The following is a 24,425-nucleotide window of genomic DNA, read 5'->3' on the forward strand; positions in this document are numbered from 1 at the left end:
AGTTTGTCAAAAGCGACAAAAGTGAAAGAACCAGGGGCAAGAAAGAGATGGTGAAGCTAAATCACAGACATGCACAGAGACATGCAGATGAAGGATGATTTAAAGGGTAGATACCATGAAGTGTTCCGAGCTCACCCTGCCGCCGTACTGCAGCCCGGGGGCTGGCAGCACACGGCCCGTCACCTGCGCCATCTCGTCACGCACGCGGAACTGGAACTCCTGGACGAACGGGTCCACCTCATAGTTCGCACTCCGCACCTGGACACAGAGAGGGGAATGATAGAGGATAGAGGGAAAACAGGAAATCATTAGTTTGGTGGTGGATGAGGCGAGTTTCCAGACTTACTACAGTATGTAAGCGCTTTGAGCATCTGGAAAAGCAGTATATCAATGCAATCAATTAGTATGATTAACTATATAGACATGTCACTCAATAGTTGTAATACCTCCCAGTCATTGGAGGGCGCTATAGACAGTACTCACCAGCCTGCTGATCTCCTCCTGTCTGTCTGGGGCAGAGCGGGCCGTGGCTTTGATCATGGTGGACGTCTGGTTATCAGTGAGTTTTTTAATACAGCGCTGGCCAGCTACTATGTTGCACACCTGCAAGGAGACATAGGAATGTGAGTTCAAGTAATTTAATACAGTAGAGAGCTGTATTGGTAGAGTTTTATGCTTAGGGCCCTGAGTTTATCCTGAGCAGATGATCTGACCAGGAAAGACAATAACTCAAGGCTCTACAAAGAGCCAATGGCAATAGTATTATTGGTACTCACCTCCAGGGGCAGGTAGGTGTGTTTCTGCTCCTGGCCCACCTGGAGGCAGGGGAGGTGGGGGTACTTCAGCTGCAAGCTGTACTTCTCTCTGAAGTACTGGGCCACCGTGCGCTCCACTGTCTGACCATTCTCCAGCTGCAGGGGGAACCTGGGGGTTCAGAGAGGAGAAACATGGAGTTTTGGGTCTTTGTGCTCATCTAGTTTTCATGTTCAACTCTTAGGGGTGGTTTCTCGGGACACAGATTAAGAGAAGTCCTTGATCAAAAAGCATATTCAATGGAGATTCTCCATTGAGCTTGCTTTTTAGACTTAATCCATCACGACTGGTCTGCCGACGTAATCGTCCGATGTGGTTTCAACAGGCTTTTCCGTTGCGATGTCGCCGAAGACCCATCCGCTAGCCCTGGTCCGCTAGCTTTCTGAACGCCGTTGTTTCCCGCTCGCCTGGCGTAGTAGCAACTACCGAACGGCTCCCTGACTCACCTATTGCTGCTCATTGGACCCTATCATCACTCGGCTACACAGCTGATGTACTGCGTTAGTGAATAGTTCAGCAGGCCTCTGTTTATCTGTCGGCCCCAGCCTCGAACTCAGGTCCTGTATGTACCTAACTGACCCTCTCTGCCCATTCATCGCCATTTACCAGTTGTTGTCTTACCTCTCCCGATCAACACCCGTGACTGCTCTATGCCTCTCTCTAATGTCAATATGCCTTGTCTACTGCTGTCTTGGTTAGTACTTATTGTTTTATTTCACTGCCCCCAGTCCCGATCAAAACGCCTTAGATAGCTCTTTTGTCCCACCCCCCACACGTGGAGACCTCACCTGGCGCCTCCAGAAATGCAATCTCTCTCATCGTCACTCAACGCCTAGGTTTACCTCCACTGTACACACATCCTACTATACCATTGTCTGTACATTATGCCCTGAATCCATTCTACCATGCCCAGAAATCTGCTCCAGCGCACTAGACGACCAGATCTTATAGCCCTTAGCCGTACCCTTATCCTACTCTGGTGATGTAGAGGTTAATCCAGGCCCTGTAGCCCCCAGTACCACACCTATTTCCCAGGCGCTCTCATTTGTTGACTTCTGTAACCGTAAAAGCCTTGGTTTCATGCATGTTAACGTCAGAAGCCTCCTCCCTAACTTTGTTTTATTCACTGCTTTAACACACTCCGCCAACCCTGATATCCTAGCCGTGTCTGAATCCTGGCTTAGGAAGGCCACCAACAATTCTGAAATTTCCATCTCCAACGACAACATTTTCCGTCAAGATAGAACTGCCAAAGGGGGTGGAGTTGCAATCTACTGCAGAGATAGCCTGCAGAGTTGTGTCATACTATCCTGGTCTGTGCCCAAACAGTTCGAGCTTCTACTTTAAAAAATCCACCTTTCCAGAAACAAGTCTCTCACCGTTGCCGCTCGCTATAGACCACACTCTGCCCATATGTGAATTGATTGCCCCCATACCAACCTCATCCCGTCAGTGGTTATTCTTTAAAAGTGCTTTCCTCCCCATCTTAAATAAGCATGCCCCATTCAAAAAATGTAGAACTAAGAACAGATATAGCCCTTGGTTCACTCGACTGTCCTTGACCAGCACAAAAACATCTTGTGGCGTACTGCATTAGCATTGAATAGGCCCCGCGATATGCAACTTTTCAGGGAAGTTAGGAACCAATATACACAGTCAGTTAGGAAAGCAAAGGCTAGCTTTTTCAAACAGAAATTTGCATCCTGTAGCAAACGCCAAAAAGTTTTTGGGACACTAAAGTCCATGGAGAATAAGAACACCTCCTCCCAGCTGCCCACTGAACTGAGGCTAGGAAACACTGTCACCACCGATAAAATCTACGATAATCGAGAATTTCAATAAGCATTTTTCTACGGCTGGCCATGCTTTCCACCTGGCTTCCCCTACCCCGGCCAACAGCTTTGCAACCCCCGCAGCATCTTGCCAGAGCCCCCCCACGTCTCCTTCACCCAAATCCAGATAGCTGATGTTCTGAAAGAGCTGCAAAATCTGGACCCCTACAAATCAGCTGGGCTAGACAATCTGGACACTCTAAAATTATCTGCCACAATTGTTGCAATCCCCATTACTAGCCTGTTCAACCCCTCTTTCGTATCTTCTGAGATCCCTAAAGATTGGAAAGCTGCCTCGGTCATCCCCCTCTTCAAAGGGGGAGACACTCTAGACCCAAACTGTTATAGACCTATATCCATCCTGCCCTGCCTTTCTAAAATCTTCAAAATCCAAGTTAACAAACAGATCACCGACCATTTCGAATCCCACCGTACCTTCTCTGCTATGCAATCTGGTTTCTGAGCTGGTCATGGGTGCACCTCAGCAACGCTCAAGGTCCTAAACAATATCATAACCGCCATCGATAAAAGACAGTACTGTGCAGCCGTATTCGTCAACCTGGCCGAGGCTTTCGACTCTGTCAATCACCGCATTCTTATCGGCAGACTCAATAGCCTTGGTTTCTCAAATGACTTCCTCGCCTGGTTCACCACCTACTTCTCAGAGTTCAGTGTGCCAAATCGGAGGGCCTGTTGTCCGGACCTCTGGCAGTCTATGGGGGTGCCACAGGGTTCAATTCTCGGGCTGACTCTTTTCTCTGTATATATCAATGATGTCGCTCTTGCTGCTGATGATTCTCTAATCCACTTCTATGCAGACGACACCATTCTGTATACATCTGGCCCTTCTTTGGACACCGTGTGAACAAACCTCCAAACAAGCTTCAATGCCATACAACACTCCTTCCGTGGCATCCAACTGCTCTTAAATGCTATTCAAACTAAATGGATGCTCTTCAACCGATCGCTGCCCGCACCCGCCTGCCCGACTAGCATCACTACTCTGGACGGTTCCGACTTAGAATGTGTGGACAACTACAAATACCTAGGTGTCTGGTTAGACTGTAAACTCTCCTTCCAGACTCACATTAAGCATCTCCAATAAAAAATGATATCTAGAATCAGCTTCCTATTTGCAACAAAGCATCCTTCACTCATGCTGCCAAACATACCCTCGTAAAACTGACCATCCTACCGATCCTCGACTTCGGCGATGTCATTTACAAAATAGCCTCCAATACTCTACTCAGCAAATTGGATGTAGTCTATCACAGTGCCATCCGTTCTGTCACCAAAGCTCCATATACTACCCACCACTGCGACCTGTATGCTCTCGTTGGCTGGCCCTCGCTTCATATTTGTCGCCGAACCCACTAGCTCCAGGTCATCTATAAGTCTTTGCTAGGTAAAGCCCCGCCTTATCTCTGCTCACTGGTCACCATAGCAACACCCACCCGTAGCACACGCTCCAGCAGGTATATTTCACTGTTCATCCCCAAAGCCAACATTTCCTTTGGTCGCCTTTCCTTCCAGTTCTCTGCTGCCAATGACTGGAACGAATTGCAAAAATCACTGAAGCTGAAGACATATCTCCCTCACTAACTTTAAGCATCAGCTGTCAGAGCAGCTTACCGATCACTGCACCTGTACATAGCCCATCTGTAAATAGCCCACCAACTTACCTCATCCCCATATTGTTATTTATTTTTGCTCTTTTGCACCCCAGTATCCCCACTTGCACATCATCATCTGCACATCTATCACTCCAGTGTTAATGCTAAATTGTAATTATTTCACCACTATGGCCTATTTATTGCCTTACCTCCCTAATCTTACTACATTTGCACACACTGTACATAGATTTTTCTATTGTGTTATTGACTGTACGTTTGTTTATTCCATGTGTAACTCTGCTGTTGATTTTGTTGCACTGCTTAGCTTCATCTTGGCCAGGTCGCAGTTGTAAATGAGAACTTGTTCTCAATTGGCCTACCTGGTTAAATAAAAAATAAAAATATATATCTCTGTATCCAGGAAGCTGCCCATTAGTCCAATTTAGAGGCAATTCAAGGCTTCGGTCCAGGCTGTGTCAGTTACCCTACATTGTGATATTTGAAATTTTATCCAGAGCAACTTAGAGGAGCAATCAGGGTTAAGTGCCTTGCTTAAGGGCATATCGACAGATTTTTCACCTAGTTGGCTTGGGGATTTGGTTACCGGGCCAACGTTCTTAACTTCTGGTCTGCTTGCCGCCAAACTACACATATCCCTGTCTCTCTGTGTATAGGTACTCACGTCTGGTGGCTGGCAGGGCGGCGGGTCACGTTACACACTCTGTACTTCCTCCGCATCGTCCCGCAGTGGGTCACTTCCACCTTCAGACCTGGACACAGCAAAGCACGGAGGAGGTGCATATGTTTGAGAAGAACTATTCATTCAAAATTAATTATGGCCCTAATCTATGTATTTCACATGACTGCCCATTCATGTGAAATCCATAGATTAGGGTCTAATGAATTTATTTCAATTGTTGAGCTTATATTTTTGTTCAGTAAAAAAGGATTCAGCAATACAGAAAGGAATGAGTGAACTATCACAATACCAATATCCCTACAACCAAAACAAAGTTATGACAAAAACATTAGCCCTGGATTTCAATAGTGATGCAAGGAATCTAGCAATGTGTTCCATTAAAGTGTTAGTTAGCATTGTTGTGCCTGGGGTGGTGGTGGTGACGTCACTCTGCATACCTTTGATCTCTTTGGTGAACTTTACCCTGTGGGAGTCGGTGAGGGGCCGGGGCTGCTCGTCTATGTTATGGATGTCCAGGACCTCACACATGAACTGGATCACCGGCTGGGCCTTGTAGAAAGCCGTGGCCGATACTACAGAGGAGAAGTGGTCAAATTAAAATAAGGTACTTGAATGCGGCTTAAGATCCATGTTATGATAGTCAACAACCAAATTCAAATAGCAAGAGTTAGAATATGTAAATTCCAATCAAAGACATGACTGACTAAACAAAATGCAACTAAACACAGACAGAGACTGACTGAGATGCTACATCATTGTCATCCAGACAACATGGAAAGAAACAAGTCCCTGCCACCAGTGAAGAATACGTTATTATTGTCCATGTTCCTTACAGTCAAGGGAAAAGGCCCTCACCGTCAATGTTAAGCATCATCTTCCACATGGCGGGCCGCACCGACTGGTGGAAGCCGAACCACACCTCCCTGCCCCCGCCCAGGGGATGGTCGTAACCCTCAGGGGAGGAGAAGAATGAGCGCCCCACTGGGGTATACCTAGGGAGAAGAAAGAGAGGGTCACCTTTCACAGCCAGAAAATGTATTGAATTAGTCTACTCATGTTTTATTCAAGACATAGCTTCATTAGGTTGTATATCTTTTTTGAAAGAATCTATACTATAAACTACTACTATATTCTGGACTATGAGTGTTGATAAATACACACTCTTAAATTACACAACCAACAGAATAGCTTGTTCCACATCTGGAAAAACACAGCAAAGAGCTTCTGACAGCAGTTCTATAGTACATGAACACTCCTAGGCCCATACATAAAGAGAAATCTGTAATGCCACTGCTGTCCAGTAGGGCGGCAGTGACTCACTTCATGGAGGGCAGGTGTCGCAGCACCACGTCCACAGCGTGGACAGGGTTGGTGCTGATGGGCTTGTCCAGCTCCAAGGGCTCAGGCATGGTGCGCCCTGTCAGGACCTCGTGCAGCAGGTGCCAGCTGACTAGCGACACAAACCTGATGGACACTTTGAAGGGGCGATCCTTACCCCCCTCCCCTGGCAGGGTGACATCCAGATCCACCTGAGGAGAATATAGATAGCTTGAACTTCTATGGCAACTCAATGAATCACCAGAACACCCATCTGACATTCAATATGGTAAATTACACTACAAATGTTATTGTGTGTGTGTGCGCGCGTATCTCACCCCTGCTGTGGCGACCGGTAGGGGGTTGGCTGTGTAGAGGCTCCTCTTCCCATCGTAGACTGGCCTTCGGTCCCCAAAGATGGTCACCTTGAAGTGCTTCACCATGGAGTCCACCACCTCCCTATAGGGAGAGACAAATATATCGACACTCCAGCACTGATCCATAACCCTGGTCTTTAATGTGGGTAAAGTGATGCTGAGTACAGTTCATGTGATCACATGAAAGATCTGCAGCCAGTTTGTGTTGTTTTGAGAATGTTCACACATATGATAGGTCTGTGGGTTTGATCAAGCGCAGCTTGTATACCTGTTGACGCGACGCGGGCACTTCTCGGGATTGATGTCTACTTCATAGAGGTAGATGTCCATCTTGGGGATATCCACCTGGAAGCAATTGGCCAGAAGCTTGATAGGCTTCCCCATGGTGCCAAAGCCAGGCCGCCGCGGAACTGAGAACAGGGCCTGGGCCCCAACATCTCCTAGAGAGAGGAGGGTGAGAGTTAAGAGTGAGTGAGAATTCTCCTGACTAACACAAACTTTGTTGGAGAGTATAGTAAGGGTGTGCCAGCCACACTACACCCATACTCTACCAAAGCGCTTTCATGACAGCCTCGTCGAAAACTACTCCGGTAACCATGACATCACAAAACCACACACTACCCACACTTACAACTCAGATGAGCCACACACTAACTACTCTGACACACACACACACACACACACACAAAAGACATGACACTAGTGACGTGTAGTTTGTGAAGGATTCGTTCTTTTTTAACTACTCTTTCTACTGACTCGAGAGTCATGGTTTGTATTTCTGAGTGACTTGTTAATTTTAGTCGTTCGTTTGACCTGCTGGCCTCAATGAATTCTACAGCACGCGCTCCTCCGGTGACTCAGGAGAGGTGATCCAACCAACAAATGCCTGTAATATGCAGTGAGGTAAAAAAGTATTTGATCCCCTGCTGATTTTGTACGTTTTCCCACTGACATAGAAATGATCAGTCTATAATTTTAATGGTAGGTTTATTTGAACAGTGAGAGACAGAATAACAACAACAAAAAAATCCAGAAAAACGCATATCAAAAATGTTATAAAATGATTTGCATTTTAATGAGGGAAATAAGTATTTGACCCCTCTGCAAAACATGACTTACCGTAATTTCCGGACTATAAGCCGCTACTTTTTTCCCACGCTTTGAACCTCGCGGCTTAAACAATGACGCGGCTAATATATGGATTTTCCCGCTTTCAATTTTTTTTTTATAATAATAAAATAAAAAACACATTCTGTGACGTGCTCAGTTTTTTGGCGGCATGAAGCTTTCATTAGACCAATGAAATTGACGAATGGGTTAAGGTCAAACAACTTTTTTGTTTACTGTTTAGATTAAATCGAGCGCGCTCAAACTTCCCATCATTCTGATTACGGTAGTCATTTTGTCACCCTCATCATGGCAAAGACACGGAGAAATGCATATGATGCAGCTTTCAAGTTGAAGGCGATTGATCTGGCTGTTGGGAAAGGAAATAGAGCTGCTGCACGGGAGCTTGGTCTGGAGCAATGACTTTGTTGGTAGGCTACTGTTTACTGCTAAATTTTTCTTTTTTGTTACAAGCCGTGTTTCGTTAAAGCCTGTGCAAAGTTCATTTGTTTCAATGTACCGGTAGGCACCTGCGGCTTATAGACATGTGCGGCTTATTTATGTTCAAAATATATTTATTTAATTCAGTGGGTGCGCTCAATAGTCCGGAAATTACGGTAGTACTTGGTGGAAAACCCCCTGTTGGCAATCAGAGGTCAGACATTTCTTGTAGTTGGCCACCAGGTTTGCACACATCTCAGGAGGGATTTTGTCCCACTCCTCTTTGCAGATCTTCTCCAAGTCATTAAGGTTGAGGCTGACATTTGGCAACTCGAACCTTCAGCTCCCTCCACAGATTTTCTATGGGATTAAGGTCTGGAGACTGGCTAGGCCACTCCAGGACCTTAATGTGCTTCTTCTTGAGCCACTCCTTTGTTGCCTTGGCCGTGTGTTTTGGGTCGTTGTCATGCTGGAATACCCATCGACGATCCATTTTCAATGCCCTGGCTGAGGGAAGGAGGTTCTCACCCAAGATTTAACATCAACGTCCCTTTGATGCGGTGAAGTTGTCCTGTCCCCTTGGCATAAAAACACCCACAAAGCATAATGTTTCCACCTCTATGTTTGACGGTGGGGGTAGTGTTCTTGGGGTCATTGGCAGCAATCCTCCTCCTCCAAACACAGCGAGTGGAGTTGATGCCAAAGAGCTCCATTTTGGTCTCATCTGACCACAACACTTTCACCCAGTTGTCCTCTGAATCCTTCAGATGTTCATTGGCAAACTTCAGACGGGCATGTATATGTGCTTTCTTGAGCAGGGGGACCTTGCGGGCGCTGCAGGATTTCAGTCCTTCATGGCGTAGTGTGTTACCAATTGTTTTCTTGGCGACTATGGTCCCAGCTGCCTTGAGATCATTGACAAGATCCTCCCGTGTAGTTCTGGGCTGATTCCTCACCGTTCCCCACGAGGTGAGATCTTGCATGGAGCCCCAGGCCGAGGGAGATTGACAGCTCTTTTGTGTTTCTTCCATTTGCGAATAATCGCACCAACTGTTGTCACCTTCTCACCAAGCTGCTTGGCGATGGTCTTGTAGCCCATTCCAGCCTTGTGTAGGTCTACAATCTTGTCCCTGACATCCTTGAAGAGCTCTTTGGTCTTGGCCATGGTGGAGAGTTTGGAATCTGGTTGATTGATTGCTTATGTGGACATTTGTCTTTTATACAGGTAACAAACTGAGATTAGGAGCACTCCCTTTAAGAGTGTGCTCCTAATCTCAGCTCGTTACCTGTATAAAAGACACCTGGGAGCCAGAAATCTTTCTGATTGAGAAGGGGTCTAATACTTATTTCCCTCATTAAAATGCAAATCAATTTATAACATTTTTGACGTGCTTTTTGACATGTTTTTCTGGATTTTTTTGTTGTTATTCTGTCTCTCACTGTTCAAATAAACCTACCATTAAAATTATAGACTGATCATTTCTTTGTCAGTGGGCAAACGTACAAAATCAGCAGGGGATCAAATACTTTCCCCCCCCTCACTGTATGTGCACAGGCAAAATATACTGAACAAAAATATAAAACACAACATGCAAGGTTGTTTTCTTTACAGAAATGTTTGGCAATCGACTAGAATCGGTGGAATACATGTTGGCTTATAGAGCAAAAACTATTCTGGGTACCAGAGTAAAAGTATTGTAGGGAATACTCAGTAGCGTCTGTAGAACGTCACCGAACAAAAATATAAACGCAACATGTAAAGTGTTGGTCCCATTTTTCATATGCTGAAATAAAAGAACCCAGAAATGTTCCATATGCACAAAAAGCATATTTCTCTCATTTGTTTACATCCCCAGCCTCAACTGCAGACACGTGTAACCACACCAGCCCGTGACCTCCACATCTGGCTTCTTCACCTGCGGGTTCATCTGAGACCAACCAATATCCAGAAACCTGACAGCTGATTAAACTGTGGGTTTTCCCAACTTAAGAATTTCTACACAAACTGTCAGAAACTCAGGGAAGCTCATCTGCATGCTCGTCGTTCTCACCAGGGTCTTGACCAGAGGTCGACCGATTATGCTTTTTTCCCCCCCAACGCTGATACCGATTATTGGAGGACCCAAGAAAGCCGGTACCGATAAATCGGCCGATTTCTTCTTTTTTTTGTAATAATGACAATTTCAACAATACTGAATGAACACTTATTTTAACTTAATATAATACATCAATAAAATCAATTTAGCCTCAAATAAATAATGAAACATGTTCAATTTGGTTTAAATAATGCAAAAACAAAGTGTTGGAGAAGAAAGTAAAAGTGCAATATGTGCCATGTAAATAAGCTAACGTTTAAGTTCCTTGCTCAGAACATGAGAACATATGAAAGCTGGTGGTTCCTTTTAACATGAGTCTTCAATATTACCGGGTAAGAAGTTTTAGGTTGTAGTTATTATAGGACTATCTCTCTCTCTCTATACCATTTGTATTTCATATACCATTGACTATTGGATGTTCTTATAGGCACTTTAGTATTGCCAGTGTAACAGTATAGCTTCTGCCCCTACCTGGGCTCGAACCAGGAACACATCGACAACAGCCACCCTCGAAGCATCGTTACCCATCGCTCCACAAAAGCCGTGGCCCTTGCAGAGCAAGGGGAACAACTACTCCAAGTCTCAGAGCGAGTGACATTTAAAACACTATTAGCGCGCACCTCGCTAACTAGCTAGCCATTTTACATCGGTTACACCAGCCTAATCTCGGGAGTTGATAGGCTTGAAGTCATAAACAGCTCAATGCTTGAAGCACAGCGAAGAGCTCCTGGCAAACGCACGAAAGTGCTGTTTGAATGAATGATTACGAGCCTGCTGCTGCCTACCATCGCTCAGTCAGACTGCTCTATCAAATAATAGACTTAATTATAACACAACACACAGAAATACGAGCCTTTGGTCATTAATATGGTCGAATCCGGAAACTAGCATTTCGAAAACAAAACGTTTATTCTTTCAGTGAAATACGGAACCGTTCCGTATATTATCTAACGGGTGGCATCCCTAAGTCTAAATATTACTGTTACATTGTACAACCTTCAATGTTATGTCATAATTATGTAGAATTCTGGCAAATTAATTACGGTCTTTGTTAGGAATAAATGGCCTTCACACAGTTCGCAACGAGCCAGGCGGCCCAAACTGCTGCATATACCCTGACTGCTAGCACGGAACGCAAGAGAAGTGACACAATTTCCCTAGTTATAAGAAATTCATGATAGCAGGCAATATTAACTAAATATGCAGGTTTAAAAATATATACTTGTGTATTGATTTTAAAGAAAGGCATTGATGTTTATGGTTAGGTACACATTGCTGCAACGACAGTGCTAAATCATCACCCGTTTGGCGAAGTAGGCTGTGATTCGATGAGAAATTAACAGGCACCGCATCGAAAAAATGCAACGCAGGACACGCTAGATAAACTAGTAATATCATCAACCATGTGGTTAACTAGTGATCATGTTAAGATTGATTGTTTTTATAAGATAAGTTTAATGCTAGCTAGCAACTTACCTTGACTTCTTGCTGCCCTCGCATAACAGGTAGTCAGCCTGCCACGCAGGCTCCTTGTGGAGTGCAATGTAAGGAAGGTGGTTAGAGCGTTGGACTAGTAACCAGAAGGTTGCAAAAACGAATCCTCGAGCTGACAAGGTAAAAATCTGTCGTTCTGCCCCTGAACAAGGCAGTTAACCCACCGTTCCTAGGCCGTCATTGAAAATAAGAATGTGTTCTTAACTGACTTGCCTATTTAAATAAAGGTGTTAGAAAAAAAGAATAATTAAAATTGGCCACAACCGATTGTTATGAAAACTTGAAATCGTCCCTAATTAATTGGTCATTCCGATTAATCGGTCGACTGCAATTTGGCAGCATACCTGACTTTAGTGGGCAAATGCTCACCTTCGATGGCCACTGGCAGGCTGAAGAAGTGTGCTCTTCACAGATCAATCCCGGTTTCAACTGTACCGGGCAGATGGCAGATAGCGTGTATGGCATCGTGTGGGAGGGCAGTTTGCTGATGTCAACATTGTGAACAGTGCGCCCCATGGTGGCGGTGGTGTTATGGTATGGGCAGGCATAAGCTACGGACAACGAACACAATTGTATTTTATCAATGGCAATTTGAATGCACAGAGATACCATGACGAGATCCTGAGACCCATTGGTGTGCTATTCATCCACCGTCATCACCTCATGTTTTAGCATGATAATGCACAACCCCATGTCACAAGGATCTGTACACAATTCCTAGAAGCTGAAAATGTCCCAGTTTTTCCATGGCCTGCATACTCACCAGACGTCACCCATTGAGCATGTTTGGGATGCTCTGGATCGACGTGTACAACAGCAAGTTACAATTTCCGCCAATATCCAGCAACTTCGCACGCTGCATGAGGCAAATGGTGGTCACACCAGATAGTGACTGGTTTTCTGATCCATGCCCTTACTTTTTTATTTTAAGGTATCTGTGACCAACAGATGCATATTAGTATTCCAAGTCATGTGAAATCCATAGACGAGGGCCTAATGAATTTATTTCAATTGACTGATTCCCTTATATGAACTGTAACTCAGTGAAATTGTTGCATGTTAATTGATCGCATTGGGCAATATTTAATTATGGAATGTTATGATGGACACAGCTTTGTAGAGCCAAAACATACACAGCCTCTGCTCAACTAACTAGACAATGAATTGTTTGGGGTGCTGCAGTTCAAATTATATTGTGCTCATCACCCTCACGGCAGTCAAGCAATGCATTCTGCCAACAGTCGTTCACAATCTAGTCCGGTTGTGACCACAACTAGACCTTGTTTCAAATGTAACAATAAATAATCGTATTTATATGTCTAGCAATCAACAAATGTACATTGTAACGTTGGTTTTGTAGAGTCAGATTGTACTGTCTGTGATGCCGTGTCCCCAGTGTCTATCACTCGCTCCCATGTGTGTCATTGCCATGCCAACAGCACCCATGTAGATGCCACTTCTCCATGGCAACACAGACCATGCTGACAAGATGAAAAACAGACACACATACCAACCTAATCAAGGGTCCAGCTCAAAAGAAGATGATCTAATCATGAGTTGGACAATGCAAGGTTTTGCCAGCCAGGAACACAATTAGCCTATACACTCAAACCTTAACTCATACACTGACTGCACTACTAAACAACTAGCTAGCTACTGAACCTAAACCTAACAAGAAACAACCGAGTGTACAAGATTGGGCGGCAATGGAGGTGTGGATGGCTAACTGCCTCTTATTTCTCATCCTCTTCCATTTACACTTAGGCTGCAAGTCTACCCACACAGAGCTCTGGATCATGGGCTCTCTTGGCTTCCACATACGGAACCTACACGACAAACACCATGTGGAAGTTGTAAGCCTATACAACATAGATCATCAAAGTGAGTGCCAGTGTTCAGCCAGGTACAGGCACTCAGCAGCTGTATCCTACATCTATGGCTCCACTCTCAAGGCATGTTAACACACATGGGTCATTTTGTGGGTGCAAAATGTATCAAAATATTTTAATTCCACTAAAATACAGTACAACAAAGTGTCCTTTGGAGGAAGTAGGCAACTTTACTTGGCATTTACAGTGGGGGGAAAAAAGTATTTGATCCCCTGCTGATTTTGTACGTTTGCCCACTGACAAAGAAAGGATCAGTCTATAATTTTAATGGTAGGTTTATTTCAACAGTGAGAGACAGAATAACAACAAAAATATCCAGAAAAACACATCAAAAATGTTATAAATTGATTTGCATTTTAATGAGGGAAATAAGTATTTGACCCCCTCTCAATCAGAAAGATTTCTGGCTCCCAGGTGTCTTTTATACAGGTAACGAGCTGAGATTAGGAGCACACTCTTAAAGGGAGTGCTCCTAATCTCAGTTTGTTACCTGTAAAAAAGACACCTGTAAACAGAAGCAATCAGATTCCAAACTCTCCACCATTGCCAAGACCAAAGAGCTCTCCAAGGATGTCAGGGACAAGATTGTAGACCTACACAAGGCTGGAATGGGCTGCAAGACCATCACCAAGCAGCTTGGTGAGAAGGTGGCAAAATTTGGTGCAATTATTCACAAATGGAAGAAACACAAAAGAACTGTCAATATCCCTCGGCCTGTGGCTCCATGCAAGATCTCACCTCGTGGAGTGGCAATGATCATGAGAACGGTGAGGAATCAGCCCAGAACTACACAGGAGGATCTTGTCAATGATCTCAAGGCAGCTGGGACCATAGTCACCAAGAAAACAATTGGTAACACACTACGCCGTGAAGGACTGAAATCCTGCAGTACCCGCAAGGTCCCCCTGCTCAAGAATACATATACATGCCCGTCTGAAGTTTGCCAATGAACATCTGAATGACTCAGAGGACAACTGGTGAAAGTGTTGTGGTCAGATGAGACCAAAATAGAGCTCTTTGACATCAACTCAACTCGCCGTGTTTGGAGGAGGAGGAATGCTGCCTATGACCCCAAGAACACCATCGCCACCGTCAAACATGGAGGTGGAAACATTATGCTTTGGGGGTGTTTTTCTGCTAAGGGGACAGGACAACTTCACCGCATCAAAGGGACGATGGACGGGGCCATGTACCGTCAAATCTTGGGTGAGAACCTCCTTCCCTCAGCCAGGGCATTGAAAATGGGTCGTGGATGGGTATTCCAGCATGACAATGACCCAAAACACACAGCCAAGGCAACAAAGGAGTGGCTCAAGAAGAAGCACATTAAGGCCCTGGAGTGGCCTAGCCAGTCTCCAGACCTTAATCCCATAGAAAATCTGTGGAGGGAGCTGAAGGTTCGAGTTGCCAAACATCAGCCTCGAAACCTTAATGACTTGGAGAAGATCTGCAAAGAGGAGTGGGACAAAATCCCTCCTGAGATGTGTGCAAACCTGGTGGCCAACTACAAGAAACGTCTGACCTCTGTGATTGCCAACAAGGGTTTTGCCACCAAGTACTAAGTCATGTTTTGCAGATGGGTCAAATACTTATTTCCCTCATTAAAATGCTAATCATTTTATACAATTTGACATGCGTTTTTCAGGATTTTTTGTTGTTATTCTGTCTCTCACTGTTCAAATAAACTTACCATTAAAATTATAGACTGATAATTTCTTTGTAAGTGGGCAAACGTACAAAATCAGCAGGGGATCAAATACTTTTCACCCCCCACTGTATCTCCCAGGCCTCATTTAAGACACCAGATACAGATTAAGATTTGATATCAAACTGGCATAAAATCGGAAAACATGACAATCCACCAGACTGTGTCGAATGAGTGCTAAGATAGCAGACAGCACAAATCATATCATCCATCTCCAATCATGGTTGGTTTCAATGGTTTTGACAGCTCAAAAGTATGCCAACAAATATTTTTCTCACAAAGCAGCTGCCCCTAGGTGATAGTTCATTGACTTTGTGGCTTTCATGCTGAATTGATTGATAATTAAGCGAGCCAAATGGCGCAGCGGTCTAAGGGACTGCATCTCAGTGCTGGAGATTTTACTACAGACCCTGGTTCGATCCTGGGCTGTATCACAACCGGCCGTGATCGGGAGTCCCATGCTGGGCCAATTTTCGCATGGACACAGAGTTCCATGCAACAATTGACCCAGTATCGTCCGGGTTAGGGGAGGGTTTGGCAGGGGTAGACAGTCATTGTAAAAAAATAACATTTGTTCTTAACTGACTTGCCTAGTTAAATAAAGGTGAAAAAAAAGCACTATTCAATAACTTTGACACCAGCTGGTGTGGAAGGCAGGCAGGCAACTCCCAAACAGCCAGCCAGCCTCTCATGGGCTTGAGATAATTAGACACACCTGACGGGCTTGCCACCTGCTTATGACAGCCGTCGACAAACCTAATTTAGGCGTAAAAGAAAAGCTTGAAACTAGATACTGTCAGGGGAGATTCTCTTCTGCACTGTTCAACCAATCCAGTAAATGTGGAGGAGTTAAGATGGAGTGTTGCCTTGTTAACGTCCTAAAGCGTAAGTCACGTCACAGGCTCTCTTTCCATTTCCCCTGAAAACCAGAACATCCGGTTGTTGGGGACTCTGCAGAGGTCACGTCACAGGCTCTCTTTCCATTTCCCCTGAAAACCAGAACATCTGGTTGTTGGGGACTCGGCAGAGGTCACGTCACAGGCCCTCTTTCCATTTCCCCTGAAAACCAGAACATCTGGTTGTTGGGGACTCGGCAGAGGCAACCAACCAGCAAACACCTCCATTCCGCCAGCATGCAGCACAGGGAGAAAAAAAAAAGAATCAAAATGGTCATAATATTTTACAAGGAAATGCTAGCAGACAGAATTTTAAGAATATGAAAAATTTGAAAAAATATTTTATAGCACAAATAATATTGACATTGTTAACAGTATAAAAAAATTGATTACTATCAATCAAATATATTTATAAAGCCCTTCTTACATCAGCTGATATCTCAAAGTGCTGTACAGAAACCCAGCCTAAAACCCCAAACAGCAAGCAATGCAGGTGCAGAAGCACGGTGGCTAGGAAAAACTCCCTAGAAAGGCCAGAACCTAGGAAGAAACCTAGAGAGGAACCAGGCTATGAGGGGTGGCCAGTCCTCTTCAACCACCCCTCTTCTGGCTGTGCCGGATGGAGATTGATAGATATTTGTATTACTGTTGTTACATGATAACTAACTCAACTTTATAATGCTACTAATAATAACAACAAAAATAATAACAATACAATTATTTGTATAATATTAAATCAACCTTAGAAAATCCCACTGTTAATTTGCCCATTTGTATTGCACTACGTTCAGAATGTTTTTCATATTGGACATCCATATCACACAGCACATAATTCCCTGTACATTGTGTCGCAGTAAAAGCGGGGTCCATTCTACGCATAAGCACATCTACTGTTGAAGTTTACACCCAGAGGAGCGTCACTTCTGCAGCCCTTAAGAGTGGCCTATCAGCCTAAATCCATTTTTCATATTGGACTATATTGCACCGTACATAATTCCCTGTACAAAACAGATGAGTTTGAACAAAAAGCTTGGTCATAGGAAGTGTTAGACTTTCACGGTGGTCAAATAGGTTTGGGTGTGGCCCCTGGACACTATATGGTACAAATACACTGCTCAAAAAAATAAAGGGAACACTAAAATAACACATCCTAGATCTGAATGAATTAAATAATCTTATTAAATACTTTTTTCTTTACATACTTGAATGTGCTGACAACAAAATCACAAAAATAATCAATGGAAATCCAATTTATCAACCCATGGAGGTCTGGATTTGGAGTCACACTCAAAATTAAAGTGGAAAACCACACTACAGGCTGATCCAACTTTGATGTAATGTCCTTAAAACAAGTCAAAATGAGGCTCAGTAGTGTGTGTGGCCTCCACGTGCCTGTATGACCTCCCTACAACGCCTGGGCATGCTCCTGATGAGGTGGCGGATGGTCTCCTGAGGGATCTCCTCCCAGACCTGGACTAAAGCATCCGCCAACTCCTGGACAGTCTGTGGTGCAACGTGGCGTTGGTGGATGGAGCGAGACATGATGTCCCAGATGTGCTCAATCGGATTCAGGTCTGGGGAACGGGGGGGCCAGTCCATAGCATCAATGCCTTCCTCTTGCAGGAACTGCTGACACACTCCAGCCACATGAGGTCTAGCATTGTCTTGCATTAGGAGAAACCCAGGGCCAACCGCACCAGCATATGGTCTCACAAGGGGTCTGAGGATCTCATCTCGGTACCTAATGGCAATCAGGCTACCTAGCACATGGAGGGCTGTGCCACCGCCAAACCGGTCATGCTGGAGGATGTTGCAGGCAGCAGAACGTTCTCCACGGCGTCTCCAGACTCTGTCACGTCTGTCACATGTGCTCAGTGTGAACCTGCTTTCATCTGTGAAGAGCACAGGGCACCAGTGGCGAATTTGCCAATCTTGGTGTTCTCTGGCAAATGCCAAACGTCCTGCACGGTGTTGGGCTGTAAGCACAACCCCCACCTGTGGACGTCGGGGCCTCATACCACCCTCATGGAGTCTGTTTCTGACCGTTTGAGCAGACACATGCACATTTGTGGCCTGCTGAAGGTCATTTTGCAGGGCTCTGGCAGTGCTCCTCCTTGCACAAAGGCAGAGGTAGCGGTCCTGCTGCTGGGTTGTTGCCCTCCTACGGCCTCCTCCACGTCTCCTGATGTACCGGCCTGTCTCCTGGTAGCGCCTCCATGCTCTGGACACTACGCTGACAGACACAGCAAACCTTCTTGCCACAGCTCGCATTGATGTGCCATCCTGGATGAGCTGCACTACCTGAGCCACTTGTGTGGGTTGTAGACTCCGTCTCATGCTACCACTAGAGTGAAAGCACCGCCAGCATTCAAAAGTGACCAAAACATCAGCCAGGAAGCATAGGAACTGAGAAGTGGTCTGTGGTCACCACCTGCAGAAGCACTCCTTTATTGGGGGTGTCTTGATAATTGCCTATAATTTCCACCTGTTGTCTATTCCATTTGCACAACAGCATGTGAAATGTATTGTCAGTCAGTGTTGCTTCCTAAGTGGACAGTTAGATTTCACAGAAGTGTAATTGACTTGGAGTTACATTGTGTTGTTTAAGTGTTCCCTTTATTTTTTTGAGCAGTGTATATCACTGTACAGGAATAAATATTAATTGTTTGTGTCCATAAAACCAGGGTCCAGTCTGCCCTTTTGTACTGTCGCTTTAACTCTTTGCTGACTGACTAATTCAGGACAATATCTTAATTACAAAACAATAAATGAGAAATGTTTGCTTCCAGTGTGAAATAAAATGCCATTCTATACCAGACTTGCACTCTTGGCTTGCCCTATAATGGAGGTGACAAATTCTGACCGTTTGGCATTTCATTAGGATCCCCATTAGCTGTTGCAAAAGCAGTAACTACTCTTCCTGGGGTCAACACAAAACATGACATAATACAGAACATTAATAGATAATAACAGCTCTAAATAAATGTTTAAAAAGGAACACGTAGCTTACATATCAAAGTATACACAAACTATCTAGGTCAAATAGGGGAGAGGCATTGTGCCACGAACTATTGCTTTATCTGTTTTTTGAAAACAGATTTGCTGTTTATTTGAGCAATATGAAATGGAACAGAGTGCCATGCAATAGTGGCTCTATATAATACTGTACGCTTTCTTGAATTTGTTCTGGATTTGGTGACTGTGAATAGACCCCTGGTGGCATGTCTGGTGGGGTACGTGTGTGTCACAGCTGTGTGTAAGTTGACTATGCAAACAATTTGGGATTTTCAACACATTAATGTTTCTTATAAAATAAGTGATGCAGTCAGTCTCTCCTCAACTCTTAGCTGAGAGACTGGCATGCATAGTATTTATAATCAGCCCTCTGATTACAATTAAGAGCAAAACGTGCTGCTCTGTTCTAGGCCAGCTGCAGCTTAACTAGGTCTTTCCTTGCAGGGCGTGCTAAAACGTGCATCAGGTCAAGTGTTTTGGCCAAACAAACATGTATTTCTTTTAGGAAGTATCCGAAGAAACAAATCATATTTCTACATGTTGGTATAACCCCAATCACATAGATTTTGTTCTGAAAATGACATGGAAACTGTCATTTTGCCCACTGGGCTGAGACTACCTGAAGAGGATCTTGCATACAATTTGAATCTTCTGTTTTACTGTTGATGTTTTACAGTTTCATGAAAAGTTTGATTAACTTTAGTGATATTTATCATGAAAAAATAATGCTTTTTTTTTACCAAATTGCACCTCATGAATCAACATATTGTTTGTTTGTAGAATGAGTGACTCAAAACTTTGTGGATTTTGAAAGGAATAGGGCTCCCGACACAACATACATAAAATGGTGTACATTGCAATAAATGATAGGAACACAAAAACAATGTTGACAATTTAGGCTTGAAAAATAAGCAAATCACAATATCTCAGAAATACTTAAATTATCCCATGAGATTTTCGAAATTGACATCAGGTGCATCCTGTTTCCATTGATCATCCTTGAGATGTTTCTACAACTTAATTGGAGTCCAATTGTGGTACATTCAATTGATTGGGTATGATTTGGAAAGGCGCACACCTCTCTATATAAGGTCCCACAGTTGTCAGAGCAAAACCCAAGCCATGAGGTCGAAGGAATTGTCCATAGAGCTCCGAGACAGGATTGTGTCGGGGCACATATCTGGGGAAGGGTACCAAAACATTTCTGCAACATTGAAGGTCCCCAAGAACACAGTGGCCTCCATCATTCTTAAATGGAAGAAGTTTGGAACCACCAAGACTCTTCCTAGAGCTGGCCGCCCGGCCAAACTGAGCAATCGGGGGAGAAGGGCCTTGGTCAGGGAGGTGACCAAGAACCCGATGGTCACTCTGACAGAGCTCCGGTTCCTCTGTGGAGATGGGAGAACCTTCCAGAAGGACAAACATCTCTGCAGCACTCCACCAATCAGGCCTTTATGGTAGAGTGGCCAGACAGAAGTCTCTCCTCAGTAAAAGGCACATGACAGCCCGCTTAGAGTTTGCCAAAAGGCAGCTAAAGAACTCAGACCATGACAAGATTCTCTGGTCTGATGAAGCCAAGATTGAAGGCTTTGGCCTGAATGTCAATCGTCATGTCTGGAGCAAACCTGGTATCATCCCTACAGTGAAGCATGGTGGTGGCAGCATAATGCTGTGGGGATGTTTTTTAGCGGCAGGGACTGGGAGACTAGTCAGGATCGAGGGAAATATGAACAGAGCAAAGTACAAAGAAATCCTTGATGAGGTCCTGAGCGCTCAGGACCAGGTTCTCAGACTGGGGCGAAGGTTCACCTTCCAACAGGACAATGACCCTAAGCACACAGCCAAAACAACGTATGAGTGGTTTCAGGACAAGTCTCTGAATGTCCTTGAGTGGCCCAGCCAGAGCCCGGACTTGAACCCGATCTAAAGTTTGGACACACCTACTCATTCCAGGGTTTTTCTTTATTTTGGACTATTTTCTACATTGTAGAATAATAGTGAAGACATCAAAACTATGAAACAACACATATGGAATCATGCAGTAACCAAAAAAGTATTAAACAAATCAAAGGACATTTTATATTTGAGATTCTTCAAAGTAGCCACCCTTTGCCAAGAGTGTGCAAAGCTGTCATCAAGGCATTCTCTCAACCAGCTACAGGAGGTAGTCACCTGGAATGCATTTCAATGAACAGGTGTGTCTTTATTAAAAAGTGAATTTGTCAAACGTATTTCCTTCTTAACGCGTTTGATCCAATCAGTTGTGTTGTGACAAGGTAGGGGTGATATACAGAAGATAGCCCTATTTGGTAAAAGACAAAGTCCATATAAGAACAGCTCAAACAAGCAAAGAGAAACAACAGTCCATCATTATTTAAGATATGAAGGTCAGTCAATTCGGAACATTTCAAGAACTTTGATAAAGTTTCTTAAAGTGCAGTCGCAAAAACCATCAAGCACTATGATGAAACTGGCTCTCACGAGGACCGACACAGGAAAGGAAGATCCAGAGGATAAGTTCATTAGAGTTACCAGCCTCAGAAATTGCAGCCCAAATAAATGCTTCAGAGTTCAAGTAACAGACACATCTCAACATCAACTGTTAAGAGGAGACTGTGTGAATCAGGCCACATTGAAGACAGTGCCACATTGAAAGTCACTGAGCTCTTCAGCAAGGCCATTCTACTATTGTTTGTCTATGGAGATTGTATGGCTGTGTGCTCGAATTTATACACCTGTCAGCAACTAGTGTGGCTGAAATAGCCGAATCCACTAATTTGAAGAGGTTTCCATATACTTTTGTTTATACAATTTGACAAGCACTTGATAATGCCTCGAATTTCACGGCGGCATTCCTTCGTGGCCATGATGCACCCTAAAAAATCCATGCCTTTTGCAGCCAATGGTCATTGTGCCCTTGCCCCGGAGTGCTGCGTTGTGCCCTTCTCCCTGAGTGCTGCGCAATCCGAAGCGTCTCTCACTCACATGGCTCTCCATAACGTGATCGGGTCTTTCTCACAGGCTACAAGTGAAGACCGACACATCAGGGACGCAACTGCGTGCGTCGTTATTCAATTCCGAGGTGCATATTGAAGATATTGGAAGAACTGTCCACATTTACTTTTCATGCACCGGTCTCAAAACAGGGGCAGCGGGAAAAAAAGTACATGTCATCTATGCACTTAAATAGCGAATGGAGGATGCATTTGCATTGATGTCAGAGTGATAATAGAGTGCTGAGTACCAGGCAGTTAGCAAGTTTGGTAGGCTACTAATGACCATCAGCAGCATCAGAGCTTGGAGAAGACTAATTACCGTGACTAAACGGTCACATGTAATTTGACTGCCTTCATGACTCGTGGCCTACTCCCAACCACAGTTTTACCTCTGAACATTGAATAGTTTTTCCAGTATGTAAATGTTTAGGTCTACAGTGTATTGCATTGGGACCATTTGAGTGGGTGGAGTAGAAAGTGTTGCTGGGCATATAGACCTCAGTCCCGCATGAAATAACACCATATATAGATTCTACAGATCCTTCTAAGTATTTATTATCCTACGTTTCCTGTACAGTGCTATATTTGTACCGTATAGTGTCCAGGCAGCACATTTTTAAGCTATTTGACCACAGTAAAAGGCCAGCAACACTCCATAAAAGGCCAGCAACACTCAGAGCCCGATGAAATGACACCAACATATACAATTCTAGACTCTACTAAGTATTCCCTACAATACTTTTACGGCAGCACCCTGAATATTTTTTGCTCTATATAGTGATTTGCATTGTGGCCGCCAATGTAACGGTTGGAGTAAAGGGCCAACAACACTCCGTATTATTCAGATCCCTTGAAATGACACCGTATATACAATCTACAGACCCTACTGAGTATTCCCTATAACACTTTTACTACGGCACCCAGAATAGTTTTTGCTCTATAAGCCAATATGTATTCCGTATACAGTGATTCGCATTGACGGGATTTATTTGACCTTCAAACATGTTTTTTTAAAACCCACATTGAATGCAAATGATTTCTTAAATATGAACACATATGAATCATTGTTAATGTTTAGACACTTATTTGTCATATAAATAAATACAGGTATTTACACTTTTCTACTATTACGTGGGGGACTTTTATTTAGAAATGTTCCCAAATTCTGTGACCCGGAAGTACTTGTTTGTTGCTGCTGACGAGACGTTGATCCGGCAAACTATTTTACCAATGGTATGTCTGGTCACCCAAATTCGTTTTCTAACCCAGATAGTAGAGTGAAAGGCCTGAATGTGTTTATTTTCATGCATTATCTGATTGGTAGGCCTACTAGGCTTTTGGTTGGACTGTATGCTATCCTTTAAGGACAGCAACTGATAGTCAGCCTACAAAACTTCAACACCAAACTTCAGCAATTTAATAAGAATAAGGTGTTTGACAGACAGGTGTATGAATATACCTGAAGTTCCGATTTCCATTCATGAGGTCTCTGTCCCCGGCTCCCAATGGTCAAATCTCAACGCAGTTCCTGTTCGTCTGACGCTATTACCTCAGCGTTGGAGACGTTCCACCCGACCACTCGCTCAAGCCGACACCCCGGCTTCTGTCGCTGATTTGGACACGGGCCGCTGGGGTGTCCGCTTAACCCGAGATCCTCCCAAATTGCCCCCGTTGTCAACCGGCACAAGTTGAACGACGTGTCCCCTGCCTTTCGTTAAAGCACTAATTGTTCTCAGGTGACAAAATATATATATATATTTTCAAAGACTCAAGTCGCAGAAAATATTTCAGAGCCTCGGATACTCCACTGCTCCTATTCCTGAACGGTTTTAAGGCTATATCTCAATCGTTTAGGGTTTCGCCTTGTCATTAGTTGCCAGGATAATATCAACAACATGTTTGTTTTTTCGGACCATAAAAGGTAACCTTTTGGTGTTCTTCTGCCGGCAAAATTGGTGTTTCACTCCCTGGTGCGTTCTCTGTACTACCGCTGTGAAGCGGGCAAGATTAACTAAGTACTTTCCGGGTCACGGATATCGTCTTCTTCTGTGGTATATTGGCGATTGCACAATTTAATGTACATCCCGCCACCTACTGTGCGGGATGGAAACAGGATTCCCCCCAAAACGGCCAA

At 44.1% G+C, this 24,425-nt stretch overlaps 1 protein-coding gene across 5 annotated transcripts in view; it reads right to left on the minus strand.

Moving 5' to 3' along the window:
- Positions 1-24,313, minus strand: part of i2c3 (Eukaryotic translation initiation factor 2C 3) — a 52,102-nt gene extending 27,789 nt beyond the window's left edge. For 2 of the 5 annotated variants that reach the window (XM_014176830.2, XM_014176831.2), the window contains exons 1-10: positions 23,751-24,313; positions 6,921-7,092; positions 6,614-6,734; positions 6,279-6,487; positions 5,814-5,950; positions 5,396-5,530; positions 4,941-5,028; positions 777-924; positions 484-603; positions 115-258 (exon numbers count right to left, since the gene is read on the minus strand). In XM_014176830.2, coding sequence (XP_014032305.1) covers positions 115-258; positions 484-603; positions 777-924; positions 4,941-5,028; positions 5,396-5,530; positions 5,814-5,950; positions 6,279-6,487; positions 6,614-6,734; positions 6,921-7,092; positions 23,751-23,769 — 1,293 coding nt within the window. In that variant the 5' untranslated portion in view covers positions 23,770-24,313. 5 annotated transcript variants of the gene reach the window in all.
- Positions 24,314-24,425: the final 112 nt, after the last annotated feature.

Source organism: Salmo salar, chromosome ssa27 (assembly GCF_905237065.1).
Source record: "Salmo salar chromosome ssa27, Ssal_v3.1, whole genome shotgun sequence".
NCBI classification, from domain to species: domain Eukaryota; kingdom Metazoa; phylum Chordata; class Actinopteri; order Salmoniformes; family Salmonidae; genus Salmo; species Salmo salar.